The 25,233-nt window shown below is 37.9% G+C and overlaps 1 protein-coding gene across 2 annotated transcripts in view; it reads left to right on the forward strand.

Annotated features, from left to right (window-relative positions):
* The window catches only part of RABGAP1 (RAB GTPase activating protein 1), a 75,618-nt gene extending 51,995 nt beyond the window's left edge, over window positions 1-23,623 (forward strand). For both annotated transcript variants that reach the window (XM_030001060.2, XM_030001061.2), the window contains exons 14-26: window positions 4,067-4,180; window positions 5,155-5,229; window positions 7,504-7,629; window positions 8,227-8,370; window positions 9,965-10,006; window positions 10,349-10,477; window positions 14,817-14,909; window positions 15,915-16,025; window positions 18,826-18,930; window positions 19,414-19,497; window positions 20,280-20,351; window positions 20,900-21,097; window positions 21,898-23,623. In XM_030001060.2, coding sequence (XP_029856920.1) covers window positions 4,067-4,180; window positions 5,155-5,229; window positions 7,504-7,629; window positions 8,227-8,370; window positions 9,965-10,006; window positions 10,349-10,477; window positions 14,817-14,909; window positions 15,915-16,025; window positions 18,826-18,930; window positions 19,414-19,497; window positions 20,280-20,351; window positions 20,900-21,097; window positions 21,898-22,020 — 1,416 coding nt within the window. In that variant the 3' untranslated portion in view covers window positions 22,021-23,623. The remainder of the gene's footprint in view (window positions 1-4,066; window positions 4,181-5,154; window positions 5,230-7,503; window positions 7,630-8,226; window positions 8,371-9,964; window positions 10,007-10,348; window positions 10,478-14,816; window positions 14,910-15,914; window positions 16,026-18,825; window positions 18,931-19,413; window positions 19,498-20,279; window positions 20,352-20,899; window positions 21,098-21,897) is intronic.
* Window positions 23,624-25,233: the final 1,610 nt, after the last annotated feature.

Raw genomic sequence — 25,233 nt, forward strand, 5'->3', positions numbered from 1 at the left:
ATGAAGAGGTACTAGGAATTCCAGCTCTTCCATGTCTTTTAATTGTGGCTTAAGCTACAGAAAGAGCTTCTAAAGTAACACAGTCTCAGTCTGAAGATGTTGATCGAGGTTGTAACTGCATGATATGGTTTGCAGATCCTGTGAAGGTCCCTGGAAGATCACAAAAATACAAGGAAAATGTCTTTTAAGTGTGTACAGTGGGAACCAATATGCTTTTATATACAGGCTGGTATAATAGATGAGCTTTTATCTACTGGACTGTGTCCTGGTTTCCATAATTACTCATGTAGTTTCTTTTTAAGTCAACTGTAGAGGAAGGTTGCAGTATAACTCCCCATATATTTTAAAGTGCATAAAAAAGGGGGAGGAAGGGTATGTTCTTAGTCTGAGCATCTACATTTTCCTGCTTTCCTTCAGAGCAGTGAACTGTTGTGAGAATTTTAATCTTCACTACACTTGCCTCAGTTCTCATGGCTGTTTTCCATTCTGTTTTCTTTATTACTTTCTTTTTCTTCCTGTCATTCTTAGCTTTCTATTTTTCAATCCCAGTTTGTGAAGGGTGTGGGTTCAGAAGGGTTTCCTTCAGTTCCCAGTCCCCTGAAAGCATGAGAAATTGCCCATTGAGCCAATTCTCACAGCAAGGTATAAAAATAGGAGTAAAGAAAAGGTTACACAATGCTTGGATTGCAGCAGTTTGTACTAATGGGGAGATTTCAAAGCCAGGGATTGAAAAACATTTTTTAAACCTTATCATTTCCGTTAATTTTTCTCTCCCCAAGCTATGTTTCAGCTGCAGGAACTAGCATTACAGATTACTTGGAAGAATTGTACTGAAACATAGGAGTCAAGTGCTGAACAAGTCACGCAAAGTCAGAGAGAGACCACTAATTAGTTTTTTTAGCCACAATGACTGATTTGTTTGAGAAGTCTATCCTAAGAGTTTCCAACGAGATGCTTTGGTCTTAGCTATTAAATAAGTGGAATAAAGGCAAGTGGATTTAAGATTATTTTGCCATTGCAGTAGAACACAGGCAACACTCCGGAAACGCACTTGTTTGGTACCACAAATTGCTATTAGCAGTGAACAGTACCTGTGCTCCTGCAAAGCAGAGTAATTCAGTCTTCCAAACTTTTAAGAATGTTATCACCAAGACTGTGTTCGCATCCTTTAAAGGTTTCAGAATTGTTTCTGAACATTGTCTCTCTCTACTTGCAAAACTAGCTGAAGCTAACAGCCAGCCTTTATTGTACTTGTCTTTGTTGACTTAAAAAGCTTTTATTTATATGAAATTTGTTTAGCATTGGATTTTGTTTGTTTCCGATTTCCTTATAATGAGACGGACCACTTTAGCATGTTAATTATTATCAAATTGAAATGCTGAACAGTACTTTTGATATAATTTCCAAAACAATCCAGTAACTTGATTCTAACAGCAGTGTAATGCTTTCCTAATGAAATGTCTGTATTAAGCCACAGAGAGGAGCATTAACCTTGGATTAAAGTCAGAAGAGAAAACAAGCACACTGGGGTAATTTTGTTCTTGTTTGGAAAATCGTTTTGTGAAGAAAAAGATCAACTAAAAGATACATTTAATGATCTTCACACTGATTATATAATGTACTTTTTTACTATCCATTTTACTTCTAACCTTTTTTCCCTTTGTCGAACAGAAACATGGGTTATTTGGATATAGTAAAACTGTTTTTAAAATAAAAAAATCTTTTCTGTTTTGCTTCTGCAGAGCATCTTGTATGTTAACCTGGACACTGTTACATGGTAATCTCACATGTGAAGACTGGCTTTGTGTGTTCAGTCATTGCCAGGGAAGCCACCTAACAAGGGAATCTTTGACCCTTTTGCTAGCAATCGTTGCTTAATGATTGTTGTGGCATCTTTTCAGATGATTCCCACTACCAAGGAGCTTTTGGTCTCATTACCTGCCCAGGAAAGTAATCTTTTAGGTAGTGGAAAGAGGGACCAATCACAGGCAAGAAGAAATACCTACAGACAAACAGAGGGCTTTTTTTCTGTTTTATTTAGGTAATAGCAATGGTTATAATAATCAGCTAGATAACAGCTGGGTCACGACTGCCACAAAAGGTACAAGACATTATGGTGAAACACATTCGTACAAAATCTGAGATCTGATTAATCAGAAATTACAAAATGTGGCATAAAATTGTAGAAGTAGTTTTGAAATTGTAGAGGTCAATTCAGATTTTTTAATTCAATATGGTGAGCACAATTTCAGATTCAGAAGACACACTAAAATTGCCTATCACATGCTGGGTAAATTAAGTGATTTAAAGATAGCTTGAATGAGTGATTTCTGTTTTATGCTAATTGTAGAATAACTTAGGTTGGAAGGGACTTCTGGAGGTCATCTAGTCCAACCCTCTGCTCAAAGCAGGTCTTACCAGATCAGGTTGCTCACAGCCCTGTTGAGTTGAGTCTTGAACACCTGTGATGATGGAGACTTTACAGCCTCTTTCAGCAACCCATTTCCATCTACATGGAAGAAGCTGCTTAATCTTCCAATTTGCATAAATGTTCCTTGTAAAGTAAAGGTTTTGGGAACCGCATCAAATCTTTTGACAGCTATTTTCTGTGTGCCCGGTTAGAAATTTTTGCATTTGTGTCACTGTTTGATGTGTGATTTTAAAATACATATTTCTTACTGTAGTTTTCTGAATTAAAGGAGGAGGTATGATGTATATGAGCTGTTTCCACTGGCTTCCTAAATAAGCAAATTTCATTTGCTAATGAGGGGGAGCAGTTTTTTTTGTTTCCAAAGGATACTTTTCCTTGCAGTGCGACAAGCTCTGGCTTAAATGACTACACTAGAAATAGTTTCAAACTGAACTGAATGAGATGGATCAGAACATCTCACTCAGTCACATGTCTAATATTGACAGAGAACTGAGAAGACCTCAGTGTGGGAATGGCACCTGCTTATTTTCCCATTCGGAATGTGAATCTGTGGTTGAGGGCAAATCAGGTTAAGTTGGACATTGTTCATAAATGCTTATGGTTTCTCATGATGTGCCTGACACAAACCTCTTCCTTCTATATTCTGGAAACTTTTTTTCTGGATATTTCTCCGAAGCAGGACTAGGATACCTTCTAAGCCATCCTCAGCAATACTGACAATTCCTAATAAGGTGGGCTATTTGAGGCCAGTATTGCCAACTGATTTCACAGAGATCCTTTGGTGTTTAAATCACTCAAAAGTCAGGAGGAAAAGGTCCTAAGATTCCCTTTTATTGTTTTCTGTATTTAATTGTTATGCTTTGTCAAATTACTTTCATCTCTACCAGGAGTTTTCACTGCCTTTTGTATAGGACTTGCCCTTGATGCAGACTTCCGTGGTGTTTCTTCCAATTGGTCTCTTTGGTCCTTTGTTCACATTTACTGGTTTTCTTAATTGTATGCTATTTGTTATTGTTGAGCTTTCCAAATGTCTAAGGCATCTGAAACTGATTGCATCAGAGCAGTGTAGAGAACAAAGTTCCATCTTCCTCATGCTGAAATGCCCAGCTCATACAGGCAACTGCCCCTGCATTATATAATGTTTTACTGTATGATACTGTCTTTCTTGGGCTCATACTCAGTTTTCTACTTTTCTGTTGTCTGATTCTGTGGAGGGGATGAAGAGTAGTTTCTCTAGCTGAACCTAAGGGACAGAATTTTGGACAGCAGCATGCAGCTGCTTACAATTGACTGTTACTTTCTGCAGTTGTGAGATAGAAGAAATGTGACCGGGCAGTATTCGCATTCAGAAGTCTCCAAGGGAAGGCTGCTATCTGCATTGCAATGTCCTGGAACAATTTTGTGTGCGTGCTTTTTCTGCCACTCACTGACCGTTCCCAGATGTGCTTAGGTAACCAAATTTATCAAGATCATGATCTGGACCTGCCAGCCTGCAGGCAGCCTGTTCTGTGTTTTGTTAAATTTAGAACAGTGCACAGAACACAATGCCAATCTCCTAACTCTCAGTCCTAGCGTATTGTGATTTATATTCTTTTGATATGTGTTTTAATTTACTTTTTTTTTTTCCTCCAATAGGAGTCTCCACAAGACAGTGCTATCACCCGAGACATCAATCGAACGTTCCCTGCTCATGATTATTTTAAAGATACTGGGGGAGATGGCCAGGACTCCCTGTACAAAATATGCAAGGTATTCTTTAAATTGTTCTTGACTGGTTTTGGTAACTTGTATTTAACATCATTAACAGATGTAACTGTTACCTGAGAAGAATGTGTATGTATTACCGTTAACTGTATCATGGAGACAGACTCTGGCACTAGTCTCAGTCTGGTTCTTCATTGTAGATGTTTAGCTGGTTATAGTGCCATTCAGATAGGAGACCTAAAGTAATAAGCCCTTCTGGATTCCTGAACGCTGAGGTGTTTGGTACAGAGACTTCACGTGATTCCAGACATGTCAGCCTGGATCAAGCTGGACAAATTATATGACTATGATGGAGCTGAGGGCTAATTCCGTACTGATAAAGAGCAGCTCACATTTGGCTGCAGCCTGCTCCCTAGTTGTCAATATTGTGTAAGTTGTGCTGGCAAAGTTAGGGACACGTGCAGGAAAACATGCTGATGTTGCCTTTTGAAAAAGAAATGTTCTGACGCTGGCTGTGTCCTTTACGTGTAATGTATGCCATAAGCTGCTGTTGCCATATATAGTTGTCTTTAAAACTGGAGATGACTATGTACCTCCCATAAATGTTATAAAGCTATAGGCATGCACTGAAGTGGCTTATTATAAGGAAGAAATTAGCAAAAATGGACAGCTTGTTGTTGTATTCAGTTATCTCAGCTGGAATGTTGTAAGGTTCCTGCACTCTTTCTTTTGTGTTCCTAGTGTTTCTCCCTCTTCCTAATGTCCCTGTAGCACCTGTTTAGACATAAAAGCACTCCAGTAAGTGGCTTAATAGGCTGCAGGGGTCTTGGTGCATCACTGTAACCAGCCACTGCCGCTATATATCACAGTTTGATTTTCATACAGGTTATCCCTTTGTTAGAATGGCAACTGATGTACCCTGTGAAAATTTTGTGGAGCTATGTTCAATGCAGTGGTTTGTTTTCTTTGTGTTCGTAGCTCAAGATAGATATGCTGTAAAGTCTTGATTCTTTTTTTAGGCCTACTCTGTCTATGATGAAGAGATTGGCTACTGTCAAGGCCAGTCGTTTCTTGCTGCTGTGCTGCTTTTACATGTAAGTGGTAGGGTTTCTTTCCCCGTTTGTTTTAAGCTTAAGAATAAATATTGCTCCACATGCCTAGAACAAACGTCTGTAACTGGTGAACTAGTAGGGTTGTAAGCTACATATCCACTTATATGTTGGTCAATAATAATGTGATTTTAGACAGAGAAGAGTACATTGTTTAAAACTTACTGTGGTATTCGTAATGACTCTGTCTACAGTCACCATTCATTTCACTGTGTTTCCGTTTCAGGACCCCTTCCATTTGAAACTCTGCAGGCTTGTACTCATGATCACTAGTAGGCATGGAATTTGTGTATAAGACAACACTGTAAATGTTTCTATTAAAGGGTTTCAAGGTCAGATTTAGGCTTTTTAGAAGACGTTTCTATTGGAATCAGTCAGAAATAGGGATAGTAATTGCCATATGTCTTATGTCATATGTCTTAAATACACAGAAGTGTATTTATGGCATTGATGGGACGGCAGTTTATTAGGTCTCGTGCTTTAAACAACATGCTGCCTATATGGGCTATTGTATTGTAGGCCTTTGTGCTTCTTGGTTTGAGAGGTTAGTGAAGGATACAATAATATTTTAATTTTTTTAAAAGATACTGCATTATGCTTTTTTAAACTTAATTGTTGTTGGTAGAAGTGATCTCATCAGAGTAATATCCTTTAATTGCTTGCATGTTCAGAAGATAGAGAGTTTTATGGTTACTGTCTATCAGAAGCAAAAGTTTTAGATTCACTCACGCTTGGGAAATATGAGAGGATTAGAAATCTGTACAAATTATTTATAGACTGTTCTTTTTTAAAGTAATGTCTGCTTTTTATCAGTGTTTCTATTGCAAGCATGGGTAGTTGAAACTGAACAGAGTTCCTAAGCCCAGTAGTGTTTTGAGATTTCTTTTCCCCCGCTGCTTTTTAGTGATCATTGCTACCATAGAGAGCTAAGTATGAAGACTCCTCTGCAGTTTTCAGTGGAAGAGGAAGTCTGGTCTTCAGTGAAGGATTTTCCATAATGTTGTAAAGTCAGTGAAGGATATAGAAGAGATTGTAAACTCCATTCTTTTGAAACAAAAGCCAAATTATTAATGATAACAACCTTTTAGTTCTTTGTAACTGTAATCTGAAATATTTACTTGGTGAGCAGTTAATTCTTTATTACTACACTGAATTAGATCAAGAAGGGTGATACTTTCTGATAGGAGAACTGAACACTTACTGAAACATACATGCTTTCTTTTAGCTTTTTCATTGTCATAATGTCCATTTTTTTTAATATCCATTGCATTAGAGAGACTCACTGTCAAGAATGAACCATGTGTTATTCTAGGGTTTTTTCTTTAGCAATAGCTGTTCCTTCTGGGAATAATGTATCCATTTAAAAAGGCTACATTTCAAATAAGTTTCTTTTTATTTGATTCTCTTTGAAGTCAGCCTTTGGAGTGTGGCTGCTAGGGAAAATAAATATTAAAAAGAAATGTTGCAGAAAAGGAAATTAAGTTTCTGCGAGTCCTTTGCTACCAGTTTGGAATGTCTCAGCAAAGTTTTCAGTTTTAACAAACTCCATCTGCAGATTAATAATAGAATACTTGAGATGGATGTTCTGTCCCTTTACAGGAACAAGTGATTGACCCAAAGTCAGACTTTACTATGGAAATATGAAAACTGAATTTTTATGTCAGGGAAAAACGTCTGAACACTGACAAGCTTTGATGAGTGTTTCTTCAGTTTTTGGCAGGAAAGGGATATTGAACTCTCCCAAACCAATGCTGAGTTGTGATATGTGGAACTTTTGTTAGCAGTTACTGGTCTCTCTTATTCCTGCCAGCTAATAAGTAAACATCAAATGTAATAATGTCATTTAAAAAGGTAAATATATTGTTGGGAATAAGGGAAAGATCCCTGTTTAACATCCTCTAGTAATACTGCTTCTGTCTTAGTTACATAGGTGACAAAGGGTTAGGCTGTTAAAAATCTGTAAGATTCTGATTCTGACATGATTTGGAACCAAGAAACTGCTTTGGTCTTGATGTCTGAAAGATGTATTTTTAGCCGAGTGATTGAGAGGTGGTTTATTCCACAGAACAAGAATGAAATGCTGTTTGCCACACTAGACCTTATTTTGTGTGTTAGTATTTTTGTTTACTTTTAAACTGGATAGGGCCAGAATAAAAAGTAGTGACAATTTAGCCTTTCTGTAAGAGGGAGGTAAGGCCAAATGGAACCGATGTGAAAGATTTAAATGCTCTGTGATAAATACACTTTCTTCTCTCACAGATGCCTGAGGAGCAAGCTTTCAGTGTTCTGGTTAAAATCATGTTTGATTATGGACTCAGGGAACTTTTCAAACAAAACTTTGAAGATTTGCACTGCAAGTTCTATCAGCTGGAGCGCCTCATGCAGGTAGGTGTTCAAACTTACATGAAGTGAATGGAGCAGAGCCCGCAATTCAAAACTAGCTATTTATATTATATGTGAATAGTGTCTGTGACATCTTAGTAAGCATGAAGAGTGAGGACTATCCATATTGGTGTTTTTTTAAGAATAATGTTGACTCGAGACCAGTCTGCTGCTGGCACAATGTGCAATAAATTTGAAGGCAGACGTGTCTGACCAGTTGAGTGGCTCTCGTATGGCCTGGCATGGCAGTGACTTCTGAGCTCACTGCAGGCACACCACAGAGTGGCTTTGCAGTGTCAGCACGTCCACTGGCTGGGTTTCCTGCTAAGGTGGGAGCTCGGAGATTGAACTCGTTGTGCTTGTGATAGAGTGTCCTTCTGAGCATCCACACTGGGACAAGCCTTCGGCATCCTTAGAAGGTCCTTTAGCTTGTCAGACAGCTGTCTTGTCAGGCATGGGTGGATACAGAATCCTTGCTGCACTGATTGTCACACTACCCTACTTACTTATGTTACTTTGGGATTTCAGCTACAGTTCCAAAATAGTATAAATTAACTTTCAGTATTTATGTGTTGGTTTGTTTTTTTTTTTAATTACTAGGAATACATTCCTGATCTGTATAACCACTTTCTGGACATTAGCCTTGAAGCTCACATGTATGCTTCCCAATGGTTCCTTACCCTGTTCACTGCAAAATTCCCTCTCTACATGGTCTTCCATATTATTGACTTACTCTTATGTGAGGTATGTGTTATAATTGGAGACTTGTACTGCTAGCAACTTTTGACAGTTTCTCACTATCTTGATTCATGTCCTTGTTACTATCTGTTCTTTCAGAGCTAGGCATGTGATAATTATTTTTATGTAGAAGTGTTATGTTTCTGCAATGAAAAAGAGTTCTCAGCATTTTAAAGATATAAATTAGGAGTCAATTATCTGTATAAAAGATTATAATCTCTTATTTCTTGTAACACTGCTGAACCTATGTGAGATTCTGTACAGTGATTATGGGATGAGAGTTAATTTACAAATATGTGGATTCCTCTGTTGTTAAATTGTATTATATGCAATGATAACTTTTTTTTTTCCTAGAATATTATTGCATAGAGGCCATTTGGTATAAAATTGCCCAGTTAACTCTCATGCTGGTAATCTAACAAGCTTGGAGCTCTTTCTCCTGGAAACTTGAAGTCTCTTTATGTTTCACAGCATGTATTTCGAGAGCAAAATTCTTTACACTGAGATTTAGTATGTTATCATGTTTAGAATATTATATTTGGTAGTATGCTGGTAAGTACTGTACTTTGAGTCAGAGGTTATTAACATAAGTGAACAAATCACATTTTGTACTGAAGCATCCTTGAGTTATTTAATGATTACTTTTTTACTTGCTGATAAGCATTATGTATCCATTCTTCATTGGATCTGCAGTTGTTACTGTGAAGTAGCAGTTTGTCTGCATTTCCTTTACTGAAGGGCTTCAGCATTTATAAATCTCCTGGGTTTTACCCTTTCTCTGTATCTATCTGCAGCTTGCTTTGTCCATGTGCCAATGTAATAGAAAGCAACAGATGGCATAGAGAAAATCAGTTCTATTTGTTTAGAAACACATTTTCAATTCATAAATAGTAAATGTGTTCATAGTGAAGTTTTAAGGTTTTTCTGTCGTTTTAAAGTAATAGTGAAAGAATAATTTAGTGTGAAAAACAAAGACAGAATCTTGAAATAAGATGAGCAACGTCTTTTGATTATCAGAGGTATCCCTTAAGAAGGTGTATGCTACTACTGACTATAGGAACTGCTTGTATTTAATTGGACAATATAAATGAAACACTTCTAACCAGTAGTGGCAAAATAGATGACATGGGACTCTGTCCTGAAGTGAGTCACTTTCTTTTTCATTACATGAATTATCCCAATTTTTAATACCAGAACTTAATATATTGATGTATATTTTGCTGCATTTGAATCCAGTGTTTTCAGAAGTTGCTGTATGAAATTAAATTATCTTGAGCTTACCAACTAGTTATTAAAAAATAAAATTAAGTACACAACAGTGCCTTCATCATTTCAGAGTTTCAAACTACTAAGGAGATAGTAAAACCTGTGTTGAAACATTGTTTTGCTATCTGTAATGGATATCCAGTAAAGATACCTTCCTAGTTGTTTGCAAAGTCATTCTCTGGGCCTTTGATTTAATATAGCACCTGGTTACGGTTGTATTCTGGTTCTCCTTTTCACAGAAACTAGACAAACAACAAAACGCACCAAATAAATTAATATCCAGGCTTGTATATACTGTGAAATTAATTTATTTTGTCATTATTTTTCTCTCTAGGGAATAAGTGTTATCTTTAACGTTGCACTGGGATTATTAAAAGTGAGTATTCAATGTTACATTGTGTTTTATGCATCATCATGCACCATATGAAAAATTAAGATGGCTGTTAGAAAAATATTGTGCTTATTTTTGAAAAGTTAACAACTTCCTGTATTACATGTTCTGTTGTCTGGCATGCCCTGTACAGCACAGTGCTTTTGGGGGTGGGGTGGCAGGGAAATGGAAGGTTGCAGAAATAGAAACAAACACTATTTGCAGAAGGTTAAAAAGTAGTTGTTCTTGGAGCTTTACAAAACTGTTGTTTGCTTTATTGTCTCTGGGAATTCAGTAATTGTACAAAATCTGCTTTGTAGTTACTGGGTTTTCTTTCCTTGTCTCTAGACAACGAAGGATGATTTGTTACTGACTGACTTTGAAGGGGCTTTAAAATTCTTCCGTGTACAGCTGCCCAAGAGATACCGTTCAGAAGAAAATGCAAAAAAGCTGATGGAATTAGCATGTAATATGAAGGTAAAGATGTGGTGATAGCAACTGCAAGCATATCTTTAATGGGTACAGTTTCTGTCTCCACATGTAACTGTGCAACTTGCTTGTCCAAATGCAAATACATTGCAGATACTTCACAGTGAAACACAGTAAAGCCCCAAGATTCTCAAGTGATATGAGCCCACCTGGAGAACTCAAAACCAGAGTGGCTATCAGAAAGCAATATTCAGTGTTAACGAAAATCAGACTACTTCAAAAAAACCCTTAAATGACTAATGGCACTAATATAAAATAATTGCAGACTTCTCTGCAGTTCTTTGATGAAATCTTTCTCCAATAGTAGCTGCAAACAGGGTAGTTTCTTTCATTGAGAAGTAGTGCGGAGGTTTCATTTAAAATAGAGTAAATAATGCAGAAACAGAATGTAAATTTTCAGACAGAAAATGGCTGTTTTTAACTGTGGATGCATGTGATGTTTATGTACTGCAGTAGGAAGCTCATTTAAAATGCATTGATAGATTTACAGATCTTCTAGGGACATGAAGGAATATGATTTGGCATTTAAAATTTCTTAGAAGTCAAGCTAGGGAAATGACCTTGAGGTTTATGTATTCCCTGTGTGAGGTTTTGATTTGTCATTGTTTTATGGCGGGGGATGTATGCCCCCCCCCCCCCCCCCCTTTTTTTTTTTAAAGCATTTTAAGTTAATTTCCCATGCAAGACTATTTCACTTGTACTCTAGGTAGCTGACAATAACAGGTTAATCTGTTATGATCTTTGTAGTCTAAAGAGGGTCTACTTTATATGAAATTCAACAAAGTGCTGGCTGGGTTGTATGTTGTCTAGAGCTGCCACAGTTAGTTTTTTAATAATGCAAAAAAGCATTGTTTTTCGTGAGCAGCCCATGTGGGAGGTTTGCAGTATTGGCTTCCTTCTTGGCTTTTCATTTGGGTACTGGAAACAAGTGCTAAGACGCTCTGGTTGGAAGTAGGGCTCTGACATACTGTACAGTGTTTGGTGTGCAGATGTTTCTGAACATGAATCTTTTGTAAGGACCTACTGCTTTCTGTGAAGGTGTTTTGAGGCTAGCAAGCTCATCTAGACTGTCTTTTAATGTGGTCATCACAGCCATTTGACTTCTCCCACAGATCATTGGTTAACTGTTCATACAGTCAATGTTTAGGAAATACTGAGGATAATTAGACTTTTGACTTACATAACAGAAACAATGTATCACAGTAAAATGTCATCTCTGGTCCTTATAGGAGCCTTCTTCTGAATAGAATAGAAACATAGCAACTAGAGTTCAGTGTGTACTGGAGAAATGTTTTCCCATAAATGAATTAATCTCAGTAATTCCTGTTTTCTTCATAGAATTTATTCAGAGAGCTCTGTGAGCTCTCCTGTGTGTTTGAACTACTGAGGTAAACAGTGGAGTGTTGGGTTTTTTGCTTGATGGTGGTTTTTTTTAGATTTCAATTGCCCACTAAGCTGTATTTCTTAAATATGACTATATGAAATGAAAGTTCTAGCCTTTGACATTAAGACTTTAGATATATATAGCAAATATTGCATTACCTTACAGCTGAAAGTCAATTGCTTTTTTAATCAGTAAATACTGTAACTAAAGCTTTATATGAGCACTTTGGAATAATCCCTTAAAGTTAAATTTCTGAAAAAAGTTAAGAGATAGGAAATTATTGATTCTTCTTTATAGAGGATTGAGTTCTAAAATGGAATTTTGATAATTTATTTAGTGTATTTTAAGGAAGCTGTGATTCTTTTGTTACAGTTTCACGTAGATTAATTTTTAGTCAAATACACTGGTATGGCTCAAAGTATCCTTTTTCCTTAAAATTCACTAGAGGAATTCTTTGTAGCATCAGTGCATAAGCACACAACTTCCCTAGTATGTTAACATTCAAGGCATCTTGTACTCCTGGTGTAGTGGCAGTACGCATAACAGTATTCCGCATAGAGTTCAAGCATATCTTGTATGAAACTAGTGTAGAAATTACAGAATAATAAAGAATAAAGCAAGCTATTTTAGCTCTCCAATCGTTTAACATTAGCCACAGATTAGACGTTGCACTTGCATCTGGTTAAGATCATATGTAATGAGTGCATTTGCCTTTCATGTTTCTGAATAACAACTTGTTCCTCTTCCCACTCTGTCAAAATTCACTGCATTCCCAGTGCTGTGTGAAGTAGTTAAAGCAAACAGTCTGAGCGGTACGCAGCAAGGTTGTCCACTGCTTCCTTGAGCGCTGTGTGGTTTTGGTGGGATTAAATGGGAGTTTATGGAGAAAGTACAGACTGCATGACTGGGCTCTGCACAGATGCTGAACACTTCTGTATCACATGCATGTATGGTGCCCCTGATGGGAGTGCTGCACAAAATTGCTTTCTTTGACCTAAAATAGAAGTCCTTTGCTGTCAGTAGAAATCTCCGGCTCTGTATCTGGAAGTGTTTTTGAGCAGAAAAGGGCCTGATGTCAAAATAAATCATTTATAGGAAGGAAGAAGTAGCCTGGCTAAGGCATTGTGATTACAACAGCATTCTGCTGGAAAGGAGGTCAGTAAATGATCATCTTGAGACAACACTAGATTCTTAAAGTCACTCCTCAATGTTGCTGTCAAATGTTAACAGAGTTGCTGCTGCCTCCTGTGCCTCTGAAAAACTGTGGTGGGACTTCAGTGTTCATTTCTGCTTTCTATCACCATGCAAACCCAAAGGCCTTGCTGACTTCCCCAGGGCATGGTTCCCTCGAGGGCTCCAATGTCCAGAATCAGTGACAACAGCAAATCTTCTCAGGATCACCTCATTTTTGGTATCTAAAGGCAAAACTGGTTTAATGCACTTGGAAAAGTAGAAGATGAAAATACAATGGTGTGCCTTCCTTCCTTTTGTCTCATGGGGCTGGATGCCTCACTTCTCAAGATCAAACCTTCACATAGCTTGCAATCTGGTGTATGAAACCCAATACTTTGGGCAGTGTTTAAGCTGGGGCAGAGCAGTGGAATAATCAACTCAAGATACTAGCTTCATTGTCAGTAAAGGGTTAATACTCTGGGTGTTTGTCTGGAGTGCTGCTTAAGAATAACTTCTGCAGTTGTGATATGGCTGGACTGACTCCAGATAAATGGGCTGGCATCTCCAAAAAAATGTCAGCTGAAGTACGGTGAAATGCTTCCGTGCAGCTCTCACTAGAGGGAGCCTAGCTACCAGTTTTCTACAGTTCATTTCAAGTAAGATTGTTAATGATAAAACCAAAGATAAGAGAAACTAAACATGTTTTCCATTCTGCTTGTCATTTAGGCATGTAATATTTGTTTAACATGTTTCTCAGACAAGGCTTTTTTTTAAAGAGGAAAACATAGCCATAACTTTTTAATTTATTTGGTTTACTGAAATAATAATAAAGGTTCAGCAGCAACTTTTAATACTAGAGATTAAATTTAGATGCATACTAACTTGCATGTGAAACACTTGCAGTGGTCTTGGCATGGTCTGTGTTGCTAAACCATTGTAGCATGTGGCACAGTTGACAGGTGACACCAGGAAAGATGCTGGTCAGGATCTGTTACAGGTTCTCTTGTGTTCTCTGTCCCTGTAGGACTTGAACACTGTGCACAAAATATTGAATTCAACACCACCTTTCTCTCCCTTCTCACAGCAGGGGAATCTGGGACCCTGAGAGGGTCATTTCCCTAGTGTTGTGTGTCTGTCAAAGCCGTGGACAGAATTCCAGCCTTCCGAATCCCAGAGCAGCAGGGGACAGAGCATACGTGCTTCTGAGTTGTTGCTGCTTGTCGAGACACCTAGGCAGCTCTGGGACTGGACTGTTTTCTACTGAGCTTGAGTGACACTAGCAGAAATGTCAGCTGAGCCTGCACTTGCCCTTTCAGCATTTGCAGTCTCATGTAAAGTAAACCAAATACTTCTGCATGATGATAAATGTTACAGCTGAAAAAGCAGCTGAAGAAACCTCAGCGTCATGCTAGTTCAAAAATTAAACGCATCTTGTGGGTTTCGAGGCAATCTGTTATGCTAAGCCACTGTAGTATTTAAAGCATCAAATAGCTGCGCAGCACCAAGGAAAACTCAGGTAGGATGCTCCTGTGGATGCCTTTCAAAAACTTTTCTATGTTCCACAAAAGGATAAGAGGAAGGGACACTTCTGTCATTATGTGGAATAGAATTTTTGACCATTTCTGAGGGTTTGATACTCAAAATTGAGTGAAGATATTAGCTGTGTTTTGTAGAAGGCAGGAGTTGCCTAAAGCTTGTGCCATAACCCTTTGTGAATTGTGTTCTTTTATTGATGTTCTGGGCAGGAACTAATGGGCTGCTTTAATTTAGATTAGCCAAAAGAAGCTGAAGAAATATGAAAAGGAATATCATACCATGAGAGAGCAGCAAGCTCAACAGGAGGATCCTATAGAAAGATATGAGGTAATGCTTCCCTACTCCAGTCTGATTTAACATACAGTACCTGCAGGAAGTTCCTACTTCGACTCATTTTTCTTTGAGCTGTTTTTGCTTTGTGACCAGTCTGGGTACAACAGGGGAATCAGCTACATGAACATGAAGTGAATCTCTATATATTGGCAATGTTAATCAGGATGGGGTTGTTGTGAGCCCAGCTTCATGATGAAAAAAGGAATAGTATGAATTTATATTTGGGCTTATACAACTGTTTCACTAGAGCCTGTTTCTAGCACTTGTGTAACATGCTGGTTGCACCAAAAGCCATGAACAGAAAGAAAACGCCCAATTGATTATAACTCTGCCTTCCATTGATTATAATCCTGCCTTCACTCCTCTCCCTAATTTCAAATGATGTATGGTATGGTAAGTATATATTTTTATAAATATTTTATTTATCATGTAAGTATAATATACAAATAAATTTTATATGTAAAATTATGTATATGTATACATAACACAATAACACACACACAAATTTATATATTTTAAGCTGAAGAGTTTTATGTAAACTTTCTTTAATTCTGTCTGTGTGCTGGGAGTTGTAACAGGAGGGAGAAAATAGAGTGGTTTTCCCATGATCCTCCTCTCTCACCTGTTTCCAGCATACAAATTCTATTTTGCGCCAAGAAAATCAGTACTTGTAGGAACCTTCTGGCAAGGTATTGATGGCAGAATGACACCCCTACTATTGCAGTGTTCAAAAACATTTCTGTAGCTCAACAAGTAATAGCTGAGCAGATTTATTTATACATGGTTTCTTCTTAAGGCTAATATTTTATTTACTTTTATTTTATATTTACAATATGGCTAGCTAGTTTTGTCCTCATTGAATTTCATGCAGGTAGAGTTGTCTTTGCATACTTAAGATTTAAGGTAGGCATTTGTGCTTAGGCACAGTAAGCACTGTGTTTTATAGACAAACACCTGGGAAGGCCTTTTTCTTGATTTCTTTTGTTTTGTTTCCCACAGCGTGAGAACCGGCGCCTACAAGAAGCAAACATGAGGCTTGAGCAAGAAAATGATGATCTTGCACATGAACTGGTGACCAGCAAGATTGCTCTGCGAAAAGATTTAGACAATGTAAGACATGTCTTTATGCTGTCCAGTGGAGACAAGGTACTAGGGCTAATTCCTCATTACTCCTCTCATCGGAGAGGAGATACATAGAGTATTTTTCATTTGAGTGGGATAGGATTCTTCCCTCCATGTCTGTATTGCAGGCTGATGATATATAGGCCTGTGTCAGAGGTCCATGGGAAACAGGACAGGTGACTGAAATACTAGTTACTCTGAATAGCATTCAGAGTAATTTGAGGGAGAGGAAAGGTTCTGAGCCTGTACTTGAGTAGTTGCTTTCTTCTCTGTGTATATTAAAGGAGGTCTACCAGGAGCTAAGTCAAGTCTTTGAATTGTCACAGAGATAATAACATGGATGCCATATTTTGTTTTTCTTCAACTAGTATTCTTATGAATAAGATTTCACAGCAGACAGGCTTCTGCAAAGTGCGTAATAAACTTGAAAGTCTGAGTCTGTCTGGCTCTCAGTGGAATCAGATGTCAGGTACGTTAGGCAACTCTGAAAATGTTATTGTGGTTTCCATTTGGCTTGTTGAAATGTGCCCACGTGAACTCATCATCCTGGGTTGTTTCCCATATCAGTAGAGTTCTCAGGAGGAAACTTCCGGTTCTCTTTGTGTTATAGGATTTTTTTTTTTAAGCTTGCTGTCCCATTTCCTTCTTTACATACTCATGTTTGGGAGATATTATTAGGATATGCTTTTTTTTACAGGACATGCAGAGACAGAAAGATACTGGCATTTGTAGTGCACATGGTAGGCTAGAACGCATTTAGTCTATCTGCTCGGGGAGATGAGGGGAAGAGTTCAAGTGCTCATGTTTTGCCATTCTTGTTCTGTACCAAGATAAATGCATTTCTCAAATCTCAAAGGAAAATGACTTTTGAAAATCATACAGTGCAGGAGTTGACAGGCTTTAAAATGTTTCAGCTTATCTGCTTCAGAGAATTTAAGGTTTCCCACGGTCTCCTGGAACCTTGCTGTTGGAAAAATATTCATAGTAGATGTTGATGCTAATGGGTGAATGTTGCTTCACTGAGGTTTGGTTTATGACTTTCAAGTTTATTACATCTACTGCTCTTTAGTGTTAAAATCTGTGAATCATAGAAGTATGTTCTAGAAACAGAGTTTTCATGATGCATTGGTATGTTCACTTCCTGGTACCTATGCTTTTTCACCTCATTAAAGATAGCTCATAGAAGGCTATGCAGACTGCCCAGTGGTTGCACTCAGGGGTTGGACTCCAGCAAAAAATGTACTGAAGAAGCTTTTTGTATCAGCTATTAACTGTTGTTTGTGGCTGCTTGAGCCTGTGTGAGACACAGTTATGCTTTTACATTGATTCGTTTAAATGGAGAGCTGGGAGAGGAACAAAATTAAGCAAAATCTTTTGAGGTACCTCCTTGGATATATAATAGTCATGCCTTCAAAGGTGGTAAATGATGTTGGCAGCATTTGGGTTATCCCCCAGGAGGAGATATAGGTAGGTTTGATCCTACTTAGGACCCTGATTAATTCTTCTAATTGGATCCTGAAATGATAAGTTTCATTCTACTAGCCAGACATCCTGAAAGAAAAGTACCAAAGGACATTGTGTAACACACCTTTTCTAATACCTTCATGGCATGTATGAAATCTTGCAACCTAAAAGATCAAAGCAAAGCATTTGGAAATACAAGAATTTCCTTAATATCCTTTGCACTAGGCCAGAAAATAGGATTCATTTTTCTGCTGTTGTTGGACTCCCACATCCTAGTTTTCTTTAACTTTAAAACAGCTTAAAAACCATGTATAATGAAAAGGTGTTCTTTTTGCCTTTGCCATCTGTTTTAAAGGATCAGCAGGACTTCAAGGGACTAAAATTCACTTTTTGATTTTCTTCCTTTGAAGGGAATTGGTACAGCTACTTTCTGAAGATTTATATATCAGTTGAATTATTGATCTATTTTTATGTAGAATTCATACACCTATTGGGAAGTACTGCATTGCTGTGTAGAAGACAGGAAAAGGTGTCTTAACTTTGCAGAGAGAGTTTTTAGTGGTTTATAAAGTGCCCAAGATTTTTCAACAATACATCTTTATTCTTAAAAAACTGCAGTAAAAAAGGATTGTATGGTTTCTGGTGGGACATCTCTTCTCTTTAAGGAGGAAAGGAGAGAGGGGTCTGACTCATGTTTGCTTTGGCAGCTAAGTTTTTTTCATGCAGTATTTTCTGGGTCATGTAATAAAGATGGTGTCACATCCATTGGTAGGTGCCACAGAGTTCTGGGGCTTTTTTAAATGGCCTAGAGGCATTTTTCATTAATTCTCTTGTCACTGCAAGGTTGTATGTTTGCAAATTGAACTTAGGTCTAAGCTGGTTATAGTCTTTTATTGATCTTGCACATTGTGAGCTGTTCTGTGCCTTTTGTTGTCCTCCAAATGTATTGGTCAACTTCCAGTCTGGATGAGAAAACAAAACTTATTTCTGTTATTGGATTTCTTTGGACCAATCCCTACTCCAGTTTTGGTAAAACTAATCACTGAATTCAAGGAGGAGTTTTGGAGTGATGGAGTGTAGTGGTATACTTTGTTAATTGTGATTTGTTTCTGATTTGACATTGCAGATGGTAATTTTTAGAAAAATAATTTTCAAAATAAAGTTTTGTTTTTGTTAATAACAATGAACAGACCCTCATTAAGGAGAATGAAAAGACTGCAATCTTGGCTGTGTCCTACTGGATCCGGTGCCCATGGCTGCCCAGCAGCATCGGCACAGCAAGAAAGCTTCTCTTCAGTGCTGTACTCCGCTCTTTGTGTTTCAGGCCGAGGAAAAGGCAGATGCTCTGAATAAAGAACTGCTAATGACCAAACAGAAGTTGATTGATGCAGAAGAAGAAAAGAGGCGCCTAGAAGAAGAATCAGCTCAGGTTAGGGGCATTTCTGCCACTTTCACATTTCTATGCAGTACAGAAATTAAAAAAAAAAAAAAAAAGTGACAAGTGTGGGAAGGGCTTAATGTCCTAAGTAATGTTTGTCCTTCTTCTGTAGTGTAAAGGACGTCAGCAAAGCAGAATTCTTTGCTTTCCTGCCAGGTGCTTCACAGGGTAGTGAATTTTTAAGTTGAAGTCACGAAGGCACAGACTGTGCCAGAGATTGCTGCACAGAGAGGCAGTATAGGACTTCAGCTGTCAGCATGTTTCTTAAATACTTTCTTCTTCTCTTAGCTAGTCAATTTTTCTAACAATGATGGCCACCAAAGTCCGGCTTTTCCTTGTCTGCGTGGAGCTGAGCTAGACCATTGTTCCCTGGTGTAGAGTATAACAGTGAGGTTAAGGAGATGGAGGAAATACTGCCTGGTTATTTTTCAGACTGTACAAATATATAAACCCTTTACTTTCTTTCTTCTGCAGCTGAAGGAAATGTGTCGTAGGGAACTAGATAAGGCAGAGTCAGAGATCAAAAAGAACAGTTCTATTATTGGTGACTACAAACAGGTAAGTACAACTTAATGATGATGTGGTTTGCTATCAGATTGCAAGACTTTCTCAGGTATTTTAGGAGATTATTAGAAATAAGTGTAATCTGTGTCATGCATTTGAGGAGACATTTTAGCTATTTTAAATGGGAAGCTTGTGGTTGGTTTTGCGTTTTCTTTTGCTGAGATCCTGATGCTTGGTGGTCAGTTCTTTTTGCCCCTGATGTAGGTATTTGTAGGTCATCAGTCACCACAGCCACAGTTACAGCCTAACGTTGTTCAGGTGGGCTCTTGTATATCAAAGGTTCACCTCATTCCAAAAAAACCATTCTCTCCCAGCTTCCCTTCTTCAATCAAATGGTAACTGCAGTTCAGAAATAAATAAGATGCCTTTTTCCTTCCAAAGATTTTGCTTTGGAATTCAAGCTCCTTATCATAAGGTATCAAGGGAGCAAATTCATGTATCTTTTTAGTGGGCCCATAACCTTCAAAACATTCTTAAGTCTGCATCATGCAGCAAAAAGAGCCATGCTATTCCTAACCTTTTCTGGCTCCTTTAGCAAGGCCAAACTGCTAATTACTTATGTTGAAACTGCACCTTTTCCTGTGGGCATAGAAGAATCTGTAGAGAATGAGAATATGTACGAGACAACTTAATGCAGCATCCCAATTTTCCTGGCTTTCTAAGAGCCGTCAGACTATCCATGTTAATATTCCTGCAGCATTTATTTGTGCTTTAGCATTCATTTGGGAGGAAATTTACATTTATACATGGTCTGGTAACATAATTTTGCTTGTCAGATTTGTTCCCAGCTGAGTGAGCGACTGGAAAAGCAACAAACAGCAAATAAAGCTGAAATTGAGAAAATACGGGTAAGAGACCAGATAGATCCAGAGTCTATGTTTAAATCTCTTAGTAAAATCATAACAGAAAGCACATACTTATTTCATTACTAAAATGGTGGCTGAAAGAGAGTTCCTTAGTGACCTACAGTTTTGGAAAGATTTTAAGAGGGAGAGCTTGGAGAAGAGATGAGTAACTGTCAGCTCTCTCCCATGCTATATTGGTTACATACTAATGTTGATGCTGGGCAATAATAACTGTTAATTTTGTTGAGGGGTCTTTTTTTTCTGGAGATTTCTCTGACTGTCTTTTACCATAAAGTAACATGTAGGCAGTACAGAGCCCATTATTGTAGCAATACAGTGTTACCAAAAATACAGCAGCGTTTCCAGAGCCCATAAATCTGGGGGTGGCAGGAGTTCCTGCTTGGCTGTGCTTCCCCAAAAGTTCCTGAGTTTGCAAGTCATTAGTGGTCCCTCTCGTGTTGTGCTGCTCTTCCAGAGCAGAGGCAGGAAAAGGCTTTGATCATATCACCAGCACTTCAATGCAAGCATTCACAATCAGGTATTTACTTTAGCAAAAAGTGGATGACTGTGAGCATTGCCGGGAGTTCTTCAATAAAGAAGGCCGTGTGAAGGTTGCTAGTTCTGCCAAGGACGGTTCAGATGAGGACACAGATGAGGAGAAGGAAACGCTGAAAAACCAGCTGAGGGAAATGGAGCTTGAGCTGGCCCAGACCAAGTTGCAGCTTGTGGAGGCGGAATGTAAAATACAGGTAATGCTTTGGAGGTTCATTTTGTAGTCTCTATGGTATGTCTGCATTCCTAGAAAAGTGTGTTGTAGAGGGATTGAAACAGATCCTGTTGGTTGAAACTGTAACCTGCTATTTCCTGCATGGGTTATTTAACCAAACATTGGGTCTGAAAATTAGTGTGTGCAGACAAAATAATTGGAATTGCATGAACTGTATTTACCAGCTACTACAACTTCCAGACAGCTGCCTGGCTGCAGTGCAGTACTTACTGACTGATCTTCTGCAACTTCTTGGAAGAAATCCAAGCTCTGACAAAGAACTGAATCATGCATTTCTTTATCTCACAATCGATGTTAAATGAAGAAGTAACATGTGACAAATGTTAGACATGTTTCTGAAAACATGATTGGAAAGCACTCCAGGTATTTGAGGTATTTGTGTAAAATATGACAACATTGTTCTTTTAGCCTAAAACTGGTATGTCAGTGCTTCTTGTTCACAGAAAGGTAAAAATTAGTAGAAAGTCTGCTTTCTGTGGGAATAGCTCCTTCTCAGATAGGAAAGAATTAAAGGGTTTGGATGTACGGAAGAAAGCTGAATGTTTCACTGAGGGCAATGACACACAAGTCTTGTTTTGCTTTTCAAAGCTTTTTTTTTTTTCCTTCATCAGCTTGTTGTGCTACTTTTAATTTATGTAAGACTTGTTTAACTTCTAAAGTGGCCAAGAGATTGTAGATGTCCTGGAGGCTTCTCAGTTTAACTCATATAACCTTGTGCTGCAAATACATAACAAGTTAATGAAATTACTCTTCTGTTTGCAGGATTTGGAGCACCATTTGGGTCTGGCATTGAACGAAGTACAAGCTGCAAAGAAAACATGGTTCAACAGAACAATAAGCTCTATAAAAACAGTGACTGGAGTCCAAGGAAAAGAGACTTGTTGAAAAGCAGTTCTGTCAAACACACCTTCTTAACACAACACCTTTTGTTGCCTTCCTTGGCCAGATGTTTAATTCTGTGACATGAGAGGACCAGAGTGTAAATAAAATAGAAACACAGCGTGTCAGGATTTCAATAGGTCAGTGATAAAGAGGATGGAAACACAAGAAAGGTTTTATTGCTAGACATGGGAACTTCATACTACTGATATTTAACAGGTGATGTAGCTAGATTGAAGCTCTTCAGAGAAACACTCCATTCTGCGGTCTGGCTGGAGGCTTTTCACAGACTAGGTACGAGAACTTACCAAACCCTAACTGTTAAGTTTACATATGATAGGTTTTTTTACAGTTATAACCTTTTTTAATATTTTATTTGAAACGAAAAGTGTCACTAACAAAGTATAAAAAAAATTAAAAAAAAAAAAAGGAAAAAACAAACAACAAAAAAAGACAACTTTAGCAAGAACTACATCAGTGCCAGAAAGCAGTCCCCAGAGGTAGGATATGGAGAGTAGGAGGTGACATGTTTTGCTTTATGAATGGGGATGATTTCAGCATTCCTGTCGAGCAACCCCACTTTGTTTTAGTAAACGCAGCATCCATCTCTCTGTGTTTGGCATTTCTTTCTGTTACTAATCAATTCTATGCAACTCTGGGCTTTTTTGGCATGGGCTGCCAAACAAATTCACAACCTGAGGCTGGGACACTTGTCTAAGTGCTAGACAAGAATAATCAGAATTCTTGGCAAATTTCCGTTTCATTTCTGTGTCATATTGTTTGATCCACATATCAACAGCGTTAAAATCCCCAACACCAGGACTGCTAATAAGTACTAAGTATGTGGATGGTCTGACATTTAATTGAGTCTTTTTGTTTGTTTTTTGTCAGGTTTTTTGTTTTGTTTTTGTTTGTTTGTTTTTACCCGGCTGTAGCAGGCCTTCTGTGAAGCTCTGAGAAAGCTTCCAGGATTTAGTTTTGCACATGGGTATGAATGGGACAAAGAAACAATAAACTGAGATATATATGAGGCAAAAATCACTGCGTGAGTGTAGCTGCAAGCATCTTATAGCTATCCAACTCGCTTCCCTGGTAACATGTTCAGAGGTTGTGTAGGTCATTTTTCATGCTCGATGCAGTTGCACTAATAGGTGCTAAACGTGCTTGGATTTCTTATTCATTGGATTGTCTTGAGTTCTCACCAGAAAGCTGTAGAATGGAGTTTTGCACCTTGTAATTTTTTTAATTTATAATGGTTTGTGTTATGCTGAAGTATCTATTGCATCAGTGGATAAATTTTGTGTGCAGTGTGAGTATAAGCTGGTAACAATAAGAGGCACTGGTTTGTATATAAAGATATTTGGTTTATTTTGTATTTCTACCTTTTTCTTGTTTACTGTACTAATGCTAGCTAATGTACTCTGTAACTACGGAATAGAACATGCTATGTCCAAGCTTTTTTCCTTAACTGCATACATTATCTCTATTGTTTAATACCAAAAAAAAAAACCAACCTGTAACTCCATCAATATTAGATGCGTGGACATTGTGGTAGCATAGTTGCAGTGTGTATACTTTATGAATTGAAATATAAACTAGTAAAATTGTATAACTATTTTGTTGTTTCATTTCATTTTAACAGGAAATTAATTAAATATTTTGCAATATAAAACTAATTCTCTTCTTAAAGTAGAAGCAGTAGCATCTGCAAGGTTCTCTAAGACTGAAACTATAGTCATGCTGCAAAGGGCTTTGCTAAAAAAGACTGCATATTCTACGTGTTGCCAACACTGCTTTATATAATAAAATCTAGGGTTTGCTTTGAAAAAAAGAAACTGCAAAAATGACCTTGTGCAGCTTGAAGCTTGGGACTCAGTATCTCTCAAGCATCTCCAATTTATAACATTTTTTTCCATGGCCCTCCAAATTCTGCTTGGATCTGCAAAATAAATGTAGGCTAGCTCTGCTTATCATCATCAGTAACAAATTCTATGGGGTCAAGTGCCGTTCACGTCATCTTCACTAGGATTTTCTTGTCATAGCTGAATGTAGGGTTTAGCTGTGCAACTGGATGACTGCACTAATTGGGTCACAGTGCAGCGCAGGCTCCCCTAGCTGTGTGTGTTCTGCAGAGATAACAAGGAGTAAAAATGTATTTTTGTCACCAAAATGACTAAAGGTGACTCCGAAAGCAGCCCTGCTCTAGGAGGCTGTTATCACGCTGTCACTTTTCTAACCATACTTCTGCTTTAAGAGAATGGCACTATAAGGTTGTGCGTAGTCTTTACTGCTTTGTCTTTCACAGAGGTGCATCCCTTGGTAACTTCAGCTCTGCCATTTCTCAATAATTACAACTTTTGGAGAAACTTTGAACGTAAATAGGGGAGAGGAAGAAACAACCCAAGTCCAAAGCACTTCATCCACTTGTCTTCCCCAAAGGGACTGGGAAATAGTGTAATAGTGTACTTTCCCCTTTCCTCCAAAAATGAGGTACTTGAAGGGAGGGGAAAAGTTGCTTTATTTTTCAGATCTCTTCCATTCTCTAAGTAAACATTACCTCAACATTGCATGCAGCATATACTCCCCATTTTAGCATGGACATGGAACATACATAATGAGAAACGAATTGCTTCACAGCGTTTTATACAAAACATTTTATAGCCAGTTTCCAGTCATTATGGATTATTTTAGATATCTACCTGAAGAATTTTGATGCTCAAAAATAAGTATTTCCAATGTATTTCACATCTGATTCCATCTAAAATATCCACAGCTAATTAAGAAAAATGGATCCTGTGCTGAGACACACATCTTTTGAAGCGCAATTACATGTGAAACACAAGGAAGCAGGTCATTTTTAAGATGAGGAAGATGAAATTGCAGATGCTCAAGACTATGAAAAAGCAAGGTAAAAAAAAAAAAAAAAAGACCCTGAGTCAGGGCTGCTATAAGCACAAGTATTTTACAGACCTGTAAGCGAAAAAGAATGAGTGTATTTGGTAGCATTTTTTTGGTATTAATAAGATGGTTAGTTATTTGCTGTTAGTCAATCACCTTTCTGTTCACATATGCCTCTCAGCTGGTTTTGTGCGCTGAACTTAAGGTAAGTGCCACTCTGCTGATGCTGGGTTTTAAGTCTCTTGTGCTCCAGGCTCCAACTTCCTAATGCTTTGCATGTTTCTGCTGCATCATTAAGTTCCTATGGTCTCGTCCTGTGGT

Source organism: Aquila chrysaetos, chromosome 24, assembly GCF_900496995.4.
Source record: "Aquila chrysaetos chrysaetos chromosome 24, bAquChr1.4, whole genome shotgun sequence".
In the NCBI taxonomy this organism is placed as follows: domain Eukaryota; kingdom Metazoa; phylum Chordata; class Aves; order Accipitriformes; family Accipitridae; genus Aquila; species Aquila chrysaetos.